Source organism: Thamnophis sirtalis, unplaced genomic scaffold (assembly GCF_051295495.1).
Source record: "Thamnophis sirtalis isolate CommonGarterSnake01/CBP01778 unplaced genomic scaffold, rThaSir2_p1.2 scaffold_9, whole genome shotgun sequence".
In the NCBI taxonomy this organism is placed as follows: domain Eukaryota; kingdom Metazoa; phylum Chordata; class Lepidosauria; order Squamata; family Natricidae; genus Thamnophis; species Thamnophis sirtalis.
The window spans coordinates 29112912-29123631 of record NW_028261389.1 but is presented as its reverse complement, the minus strand read 5'-3'; the positions used below and the strand labels follow the sequence as shown (position 1 = coordinate 29123631).

Here is a 10720-nt window from a genome sequence, read left to right as displayed (position 1 = left end):
AGATAAAATGGGATAATCAGAGTCGTGGTTTATCCGAACGTTCCTTGTGGCATGTATATCTATGTCACATGCCCAGTTTGAAGCTGAGCCAGGAGGTGGGCAAGGCTGTCCCCTGGTGGACAAGAGCCAAGAGCAGATTAACTCTAAACTTTTGTCTTATAAAATTGGCAATCCACAGGCATTACTCAGGATGCCTTTACTCAGGATGCCAAACTGGTTCAGGTATAATAGGTAGTCCTTGACTTCTGATCACAATGAGGACCAGAATTTCCATGGTGGCTGTTACATAAGTGAGTTGCACTGGATTTTACGAACTTTTCTCCCACAGTTAAGCAAATCACTTTAGTTGTTAAGTGAATCATGTGGTTATTAAGCAAATCCAGCTTCCCTCTGAGATCTTGTTTGTCAGAAACTGGCTGGGATGGTTGCAAATGGTGGTCACATGACACAATCTGCTATGGTCATAAGTTTGGAGACTGGTCATATGTAACTTTTTTCACTGCTGTTGCAACTTTGAATGATTGCTAAATGAATGGTTGTAAGTGGAACGCTAACTGTATTTTAGAAATCCCCAATCCCTGAGTTTATTTCCTGCCTCCTGCTTTTTATAACTTTTTCTTGACTGACATGGAGATTTTAAAATGCATTCATGTGTGATATATTTTGTGTTGGCTTAATAAAAATTCTTTAGATTTCCCTAGTAAGGATTTTAGATTCCTCCCTTTTGCCACATTCTTGTAGTCATGAATATACTTTAAAATGCTTGCATTGCACTTTGAAGTGCCTCATATGTTTTAACAATTACTGAAGATTATTTTACAAGTAGATAGCCTGAAATAAATAATTATTATAAGTTCTCACTTTTCTTGCACAGTTACTCCAGGTAGGTTTCACATAAATATACATTCTACTCTTCTAAGGTATTCATGATGTAGTTATGGTTGCAGAAGTAACAAGTTAGCACTTGGAAGTTCTGGTGAATTTCCAGCAGCTGGTTATGCATAATTTCCAAATAGGTGAAGCAGGTTTTTTTGCTAATTTTTTGTTTGTTTTCCTGGAGTCAGTATTCCAAGATCACGCACCTGGCATCTACTGAGCACTAGAACTGACAGACACCTGGTTTTTAGTGAGGCGTTAAAGCAGGGGTGTCAAACTCACATTGTCATGGCGACGTCATGTGACATATTGGGACTTCCCCACCCCCTTCGCTAAACCGGGCGTAGCCAGAACGTGATGCATTCGGCCCACGGGCCAGGAGTTTGACAGTCCTGCATTAAGGCATCAGGTTAACTGCTACAACAAACTGGCTGTCTATTTCTGCTAAATGGTATCCTCCAAATGTATTTAATTAAACTCTGTATTGCTGAGTGACTGTTAGACTGAAGTAAGCTTATCTCCTTCTCTCTCCCCATGCTCAGAGATCTTCTATACAGAGGTGGGATTCTACCAGTTCGGACTGGTTCAGGTGAACTGGTAGCTCCGACTATCAGCTGGGAGTAAACCGGTTCACTCTGACTTTCAGCTGGGCCCGCTCGGCCACCCCTGTGCTATAATCACCTATATTCCCTTTTCTGAAGCCCAGCTGAAAGGTGCGGCAGAGTGCATTGCCTCAGCTGTTTTCCTCCCCAGTAGTAATGCAAGTGGTGATTTCTATGTAAACTGAGCATGCTTGTGCGTGAGCAAAGGCAGTGCATAACCTTTTGTTTTGAAATAAATTGTTTTTATTCTGGTTTATTATCCCGTTTTATTTTATCTTTAATTTTCTTTTTGTTATAAAATAAGAACTGAGATGCAAATAAACAATAAGGACCCCAAAATGTACTCCTTTTGCATTTTTTATGTATACAGCTTTTATCCCTCAACCAAGCAGCCCTATGCCCAGTTAGCCACCCTCGAGGTATATAGAGATGGTTGGTTTGAGAAATCCTGAACTACGAAGACAAGAACTGAAAAGACACATCAACAGAAGACCAGAATTCAGTTGCATTTATTTTGCTGCCTTATTAAGAAAAAAAAGGTAAACAGGTCAGGAGGTTGTTTAACCTAGTGAGACGCTTTTGAATTTCAGCTCTCCATCTGTGCAGATAAATGTAACGGTTTCCAAACCAGTTTCATTGGGAAACTTGAACTGATGGTTTCCAGGCAATGTAATAGTCACTTCTTTTTTGTCATGTATGAAGGACAGCTAAAAAGAAAGAAAAAACACAATGGAGTGAAATATAAAGTAGAGTTCAACAGAAGAGACAGGATCCATTCAATTAGCCTAATAATAATAATAATTATTATTATTATTATAATTTTTGCACAAATTCCAATGGATCATTTGTGCTACTGCGGCACAATTCAGTAGCACAAATGATCCATTGGAATTTGTGCAAAAATTATAATATTAAAACAGCAACTAACTGGCGGGAACATCAGCCTGAAAAAGTCACCGAAAATCAGATGGTCAAGATCTTGTGGGATTTCCGTATACAAACGGACAAAATACTGGCGCATAATACACCAGACATCACACTGGTTGAGAAAAATAAGGTCACAATCAGACATCGCAATACCAGGTGATAGCAGGATCACCGAGAAGGAACATGAAAAAATCGCAAAATACCAGGACTTAAAAATCGAAATTCAACAACTATGGCACAAACCAGCAGTGGTAATTCCAGTGGTAATTGGCACACTGGGTGCTATTCCAAAAATACTGGGATTACATTTAAAACAGTTAAAAATTGACAAAATCACCATCAGTCAAATGCAAAAAGCCGCACTGCTTGGATCTTACTTTGGCCACCTAATGAGAAGGAAGGACTCACTGGAGAAGAGCCTAATGCTGGGAAAGATTGAGGGCAAAAGAAGAAGGAGACGACAGAGAATGAAGTGGCTGGTTGGAGTCACTGAAGCAGTCTGTGGGAACTTAAATGGACCCCGGGGGATGGTAAAGGACAGAAAGGCCTGGAGGAACCATGGGGTCACGATGGGTCGGACACAACTTCATGACTAATAAAAACAAAGAAGGACCACTAGGTGAATAATGTCTAAATTATTCTCTAGGTGTATTGGAACAGAAGGCTTATAAACTACTGGCTGGGAGAATGGACATTTTTATCAAACATGTGCAGAATAAATGTTGGGGAAAGCTGCTCCTTAGTTGCCAATCACATACACACACACACATTTGTCTCTTTTTGTGCCTCTCACCTCAGTAGGTCCACCCTCCTGGAAAGGGAAATTGGTCTCCCTGAGTTCCTTCCCCCATTGTCCTTGGTTCTTGGAATTGCACACGATGGTCCTTATGTCTCCATGAATGTCAAAACGTGCATTTAAGTGTAGTAGAAGATTATTGTCATCTTTGCCAAGATTTACTGCAAAACTGTGAAAGATGGACGAAAAAATAAGGTAAGGAAGAATTATAGAAATAGATTGATTTGTGGAATTTATATCCCTCTCTTCCAAAATCACTGAAACCAAAATATTTACAGGGCAATTTACTAGAGCATAAAACAAATTACTCCCAGCAGTATTTAATACAGGGTGCTGCATTTAAGCTTTATGAATTCATCAGCTTAGGTTGCAAACAGTATTTTAGCGTGATGTGAAAAATAGTGGCAATGTGTACTTAAGGTATTTACCTGGCACCCTTATAAAATACTTTATTAACCCAATGTTTGGCTCAACAAGGCACAATGAAGTAAGCTGAAGTGTGCATACTGCAAACCAGAGATGGGTTAGTTTGCAGCAGGGGTGGGTTCCAGCTGCTGCTACTCTACTACCACTTTGCCGGTTTGCTCAGAGATACATTGCGTATGCGCACTTCACGCACATGCACAGTATTAAAAAGTTTTTGCGCATGCGCAGAAGCAAAAAAACAAGATGGTGGCACCGATGGCACCACCGAGAGAACTGGTTCAGGGGCTTTGAAGGCTGAGTTATACCTTCTTGGCCGAACCGGTCCAAACCAGTAGGAACCCATCTCTGGTTTGCAGTATGCTCCACAAAGGCAGCCACTGAGAATGATTGTGGTAGACTCTCCCTTTCTTCTTTCACATTGTAATCTGAAGCAAGTTCAGGTATTCTCTCTCACTCATACAAATGCTTCCCACTTCCTATTCTGATAAAGAGCAATAAATGAAGATAAGAATAAGCATGCATGAAGCAGAATGGGGATCATCAATGGGAATGGAAAATTCCATGCTGGTAATTTCACACCAACTTCAGGGTGAGTGGGAGCTGTGCAACATGATAATGGGGAACAGGCACCCACTGCCAATTCCAAGCTTTTCCAATCCCAATTTACAGCCTGGCAGCTGTCTCGCCTTCCCCTAAGGCGAGCTGAAGCAGTCACTTAGCAATGTTCTTGCTCAAGCATCTTTCTCAAAGATGATCAGTTCTCTTGGCTTTAATTAGTATCATCTGTCTCTTCCAGGGATCTTCCCTGCCTTTGGGGTGCAAGTGGGAGATGTCTGAGCCAAATAATGGGAATGATATTATTACCAGTAAGGGAAGAGTTGAGACATGTTGATCATCAGAATATCTGTCTCAGTGACAAAATACAGACTCCCTCAAGACTCTCTGCAGAGGCCTAATACACTCCCCATCAACATCATTGGTGCTTGCTAGGGGGTGTTAAAAATTGTCTTTAACTAGAAATGATGGGAGCTTAAAAGCAGTAGATGTGGAAGTCACTCACTTGGGTAAGCCCATTGTGTAGACAGAAGAGCATCATTTTCATAATATCCTGCAACCTTTCTCTTTCAAATTGTACCTTTGTCTGTAAGCTTTTTTGGCAAGATGCTCTAAAATATTTTCCTGCCCAGACCTGTTCCTCCTCTACAGACCCAACACTCACTTTTGCTTTCATGCCAAGCCAAATATTAAGGACTGATTATAGCACTAAATGGTGCTGATCATGCAGTGTTTTTTCCAAGAAAAAGTCCCCAGCTGCTTTCCTGATATTGGTGAGAACTGGAAGAACGTGCATGCAGTTTTAAAACTTTTTAGAATCATAGGTGAGAGCTGTTGGTGAGGTGGCTAAAGCATCAGGCTAGAAACTGGAAGGTTGTGAGTTCTAATTACATCCTGGGCCCAATGCCAGCTAAGTATCCTTGTGTTAGTCACTTTCCCTCAGCCCTAGGAAGGAAACAATAGCAAACCACTTCTAAAAGACTTTACCAATGAAAACTGCAGAGATTGGTCCAGGCAGTCTCTGAGAATCAGACATGATTGAATAGAAGGGGGAGAAATGCGGCATAAGCAATGATCAAATATCCATTTCTTGGGGGGGGGGGGGGAATCTCCAAAAGTGAAATACCAGGCTTTGAAAAAAAAATCAAGATAATTTTTCTCAGCTTTATGAGAACAGACTTTAGGCATCTCCCACAATTCCTAGCCTGAATGACATTTGAACGTGCTGGCTTGAGCTACTGATCTGTGAGCCAACACATTTGGAGGAGACTTGGTTGAGGAATGCCACAGTATGAGTCAACAAGTGGACAAACGTTTGTCTCTGAAAATGGAGATTCAAATTGGAAACCACAGTCAGAAGAACATATGTACAGTTTTCAAATCATCATGCTCATTCCTTCTAGAAGACCACCAAATGCAGGTTACTGTGAATAGGAGAGAGACAAATTCCAAAAGGAGACCAGAGGAAGACAGAAAATGGGGCTGTTGCCCTAACAGCTGGTTTTATTTAGTTTCTTGGCAGGAATAGCAGAGAGCAGGGGGGACGTGTTCAGATATGAGTCACTGGGAAATGTTACAGTGGCATTAACTCCTTTCTTGCAAATTGTCCATGGAGATTCTCAATCATCTAGGACATGGTTGTCCCAATGATGTTTTTTTCTCAAAATATGTTTTGCCTTTTGGAAAAAAAAAACAACTTTGGGATCTTTTAGAGTAAGAGGAAGGAAGAAGCAACAGGAGTCTTCTGTTTCATTAGTGAGAACTACTAAGTTCTTCCTCCTACTCGCATAGACCCAGACTATATTGTACTGTAGTTCCCTGAAGAATATATCAGTGTAGAGATATCTGCACCGTGGTGGCGCAGTGGTTAGACTGCAGTACTGCAGGCTACTTCTGCTGATCACCGGCTGCCAGCAGTTTGGCAGTTTGAATCTCACCAGGCTCAAGGTTGACTCAGCCTTCCATCCTTCCAAGGTGGGTAAAATGAGGACCCAGATTGTTGGGGGCAATATGCTGACTCTGTGAATTGCTTAGAGAAAGCTGTAAAGCACTGTGAAGCAGTATATAAGTGCTATTGTTATATGCAAGAATCATTATATAAACAAAGAGGACTAAAACACTATTTAAGTCTCAGAAAGCAAGGTAGTATCCAGAAGTAACTCAGGCAATCTCATCCCTGATTCACCAGGACACAAGGAGAAGGGAAGTAATACACATCAGGTGTTCAAGATTCCAGTATTATATCTTATCTCAATAAAGTACAGTTCTAATTTAATGTGGACTTGATTTTCTGGTCTGGCCTCCTGATGGGATTGGCAATTAGACAGGTACAAAGACATTTCTTTATGTTATTTAACAATAGCTCCCAGTCATTTTGGAGGAAACCATTATGATTAATTTTAACAATCTGGCATCTTCCAGATGTGTTAGATATCACCTCTTACTGTACACCTGGTCATCACCTGGTGGGGAATGCTTCTATGAACCAATACAAGGTTCCATTACACATGAATCTAAATATGTTCCAAATTATCTTTTTAGAGATGCCATCTTACCTCTTACATCCTGATGGAATATCACCTTTCACTGTTATCTTCTGGCCAGGTGTAACGTTCAGATTCGTACAAACAACTCCCTAGAAAAGGAATTCCAAAAGCATTTAGTGAGTTGCTCCTGTAGCCCCCCCCCCCTTGTAGGAACCTGCCCCCCCCCCTGGTAAATTGGAATCTACATCTATTATGAACAACCGCTGTTGGGTTATTTGAAATTTCAACAACTTGCTGCATTGATAAAACACATTATTGTACCAGGTGACAGAGAAATATGGCCATATAGTATTTACTGTCCTTTAATTTCAAAACCGATGAATATTCAAATTAATATAATAAAAAGTGAACAATCAAAACCTTTTAAAGTCTAATTATTTTATCACAGGAAGGGATTGCCAAGAAAGGTTCTATCCTTTCCTAAACTAAAGTCCTCTAAATATGGAGGAAATCGGGGGTGGGGGGGTTTAGCCTGTGTTGAAGTTGCTACCGTATTCTATTGTTTGGATTACTTTAAAAAAAAAAATCAAATGTACAAATTTTAAAAAAATACAAGTAGATTTTACTCAGTGTTAACCAGTTCAAAGAATCATTCTAGAAATGATTGCAATATCATCCTCAGCCAACAATGGAATCAACCTTGTAATATCTCTAGAGGTTAACTGGGTTGAGAAAAGGTGTTCTAAGCAAATAAAAAAATAGGAATAATATTTCTGCATAAATCAGAAAGGATAGCATAACTGGTTATTTCTCACAACATTTTATATTATTAGTTGGGAGATTTATAATTTGCACTGTGTTTACAGGAAAAACCCAGGAAATTAATGATTCCGCATGGAATTAATGATTAGCATGGCACATTAAGATGTTATCTTTTAAGTGGGCAGTTCTGCTGAGAATGAAATGATAATCATGCAATTAGATTATTTGTTGCTATTGACAGGCAAAACAAAAATGTTCCCCTTCCTTAATTTAATAAATAATAATAATAAATAAATAAATAAGAGTTGCCATAACTGTGACCAAATGCTCTAGTGTGGTTCTAGACTGCTGAATTAAGGCAACTATGAAACAACAGAAAGAGACATTTTTTATCCTGCTCTCTTTGAGCTGGCATTCTTTTGCCTCCAGACCGTAACTACTGCAGCCTCATCCTGCTTTTTTCTATCCTGCCAAACCTAACAGAACTGAGAGGAGAGGGACAAGAACCAGGCTGAGTCATGATGATGCCAACTGCCCTTTCTCTTTCTTCAGGCTGAATTTCACTATTGGAACGGCTGGGTGAGAGTAGCAGCTTCAAACCATAGCCATCTTCTGCAGGGGAAGGGCAGCTCCTGCCTATTTAACTGTCTCTGCCAGGAAAATGGGAGAGGGGAAGGAGGTGTACTGATAGCGCCATCTGATAGTTAACTTCTCCACACTAATTCATAAGTAGAAGCTTGTGGAAAATCTCAGAAGTAAAAGATGGCAACATGAAAGTTTTCAGTCCCTTCCTTTATGGGAAGAAGGCCACGTTTGACTCCTATCATATTGATCCTGAATGCCTGAGGTGATTTTCTTCAGGAAAACCGTTTTCAATCCCTACCTGCTATTCAGAGAAATGTCTTACAAAAGCCTTTGGGGTCTACTTAAGAAATTAAAATTGGCACCGAAATGGACAGGCTCACAAAAGAGCAAAAAGACAAAGAGGAATCCGAGTACTACTTAGTATGGGACTTATGGTATAATTGGCTAGAGGAAAGAGGAAAAAAAATAGGAAAGTAATAAAGGGAAGAAAAAAGATTTTTAAAAACCACAAAATAAATACAAAACTGCAGAATTAACGGAGGGGAAAAATATAAGATTGACTGTAGATAAAAATAGTACGAAATAAGTAACTTAAGAGGATCAAATATATATAAAAGATGTAATGTATAGAATTAATAGAGATAAAGGATATGTAAAATATGTATATAGATATAGTATATAGATATAGTTATATAAGATATATGTATAGATAAAAGAAACACAATGGATATGTAAAAGATGTAGAAGTGCTGCAAAGAAGATATACATGTATAAATAAAATTACAATTTTTTTTTTAAAAAGAGACTATTATAATATAAGTCTAGCACTATTTTAGCACTACTCAAAGTCTTGGGGCAACTTGGTGTGGCTCAGGCTGGCATAGACTTGCAGGGGTGTTGCCCTTTTAGGCCTTTCCTCACCTTATCTACCATTTTCTCTCTTTTATGGGGAACTTAAGTTTTACAATAGACAAAAAAAAAGAATCTTTCCCCATTTTTTTTTTTTAGTTCAGTGGAAGGAAGGAATATTGCTTGCTTGAGTTCTGTTTTGGCTGCTTTATAAAAAAAACCTGTAGGCATCAGAAATACTAGGATTTTTTTATAAAACATACTTTGCCAATTTTAATCTCTTTTTTTTAGATATGGTGAGGAAAGGCCAACAGGGCAACACCCCTACAAGTCTATGCCAGCCTGAGCCATACCAAGTTTCCCAAGACTTTGAGCCTCCCTTTTATTTATTCCCCCAAACAGATGTTTTCCGTTCCTTCAAATCTCTGGATTTAAAATAGTGCTAGACTTATATTATAATATTTAGATTACAGAGTCTGCAAAACCAGGGGCTTCCATCAGCAGTTTTTCCAGCAGGTTTTTTGCAGCTACTGCAAAATTGGGAGAAAGCGGATAGGATGAGAATTAGGGAGACAAAAATTATTAAGCTGAAGCAAATGTAAGCCAAACTTCTCTTCTCAGATATATTTCCACAAACTTTTCCCAAACAAATGAGAAAATTACAATAATCTCATAGCTATTCAATACTTCAGAAACCCTGTGCTAGTTAGAAGCCTGTTAAGAGAACACACATTCTATTTAACATTTTTAGCCAGTTTCACCTTTCATTCTGGTGCTACTACAATGACAGCTTTTAGGAAAAATTAATTAGACAGCTCAAAAATAAAGGTCCACTTTCCATAAAGATCAGAGTAGATTAGGGTATCTCGCCTCTGTTTGCAACAGCAAGACAGCAAGATACTCTAATCTAATTTGAATGCATGAATTCAGTAATAGCTGGCATCCTTAAGTATCATACATCTCTGTCCCATAAACTCACAGGCATGGCTCTGTTCCTTGTTCCTGCAGCTCACGGAGAAGATCCTACGCAGAGATGAAGGGAACTATGATGCCACTCCCTTGCTTTTAAATACTCTGCAACTGAGGAATTACAGATGCAACCAACCAATAGAAAAGCAGCAGTGAATGATGGCTGGAAGGATTATCAAGGCAATTGTTTGTGGGGGATGTGGCAATGTGGCATAGGGTTTTTTTCCCATTATTCATTGAGGCCAATGCAAAATACTTTTACAATGAGAGGGTTTTATTGTCCAAGATCTCTTCCCTCCCCAATTTAAATTGAGTAGTTGGCAGGCACTTTCTAGGCTTCTTTATTGTAAAAGCCTATAAAGACCAGAGCCAAAAGATTCAGAGATATTTGAATAAATGGCTTTATTTTTTTTAAAAAAAAGAAGCGGGGGAAGCTTAAACCACCAGTGCTGAATTAATCTATTGTTAAGACATGACTCTTATATTTAACTGAAGATATCTAATTCACGTCCAACAACAGTGATGGTTACACATTCATTATTAGATTGTTTTGTTATCGGACTTCCTTCCAAACAGAGATTTTATTTAATGTTTTATTCTTACCTGTCATATATCCAGGGTGAGACAGAAATACAGTTGATTTTGTCTCAGGAAGGATTGCGGTGTGTTTTTCCTTAACCAGAATGATTCAATTTTAGAATATTTTGTGGATTATTTTCTGGGTCCTTCAAGTCATTTTCCCCATGAAAACAGAACATAGCCATCAACAGTTAATATGACTAGCCTGAAATCTTATGATCTGTGGGAGGGCTTACCAGGGATCATAAGATATTTTGCATTTTCCCTCTGAGGCTGGAGGAAGAATGGGGAATTTGGTACTGAAAAAT

The 10720-nt window shown here is 39.1% G+C and overlaps 1 protein-coding gene across 1 annotated transcript; it reads right to left on the bottom strand.

Annotated features, from left to right (window-relative positions):
* Positions 1 to 1971: 1971 nt before the first annotated feature.
* Positions 1972 to 9998, bottom strand: LGALS1 (galectin 1). Its single transcript, XM_014061531.2, has 4 exons — positions 9844 to 9998; positions 6738 to 6817; positions 3199 to 3370; positions 1972 to 2185 (listed from the first exon to the last, which is right to left on the bottom strand). Exons 1-4 carry the CDS (start codon positions 9847 to 9849, stop codon positions 2039 to 2041), a joined length of 405 nt encoding a protein of 134 aa, XP_013917006.2. The 5' UTR covers positions 9850 to 9998; the 3' UTR covers positions 1972 to 2038.
* Between the last annotated feature and the right edge of the window lie 722 nt (positions 9999 to 10720).

Excerpts from the sequence above, each read along its gene's own strand:
- LGALS1 (XM_014061531.2), bottom strand. Across the intron at positions 3,371-6,737 it reads ATTCCATCAGGATGTAAGAG|TTTTGCAGTAAATCTTGGCA; the intron begins GTAAGATGGCAT and ends CATCTTTCACAG. Across the intron at positions 2,186-3,198 it reads AGGAGGGTGGACCTACTGAG|CTGTCCTTCATACATGACAA; the intron begins GTGAGAGGCACA and ends CTTTCTTTTTAG.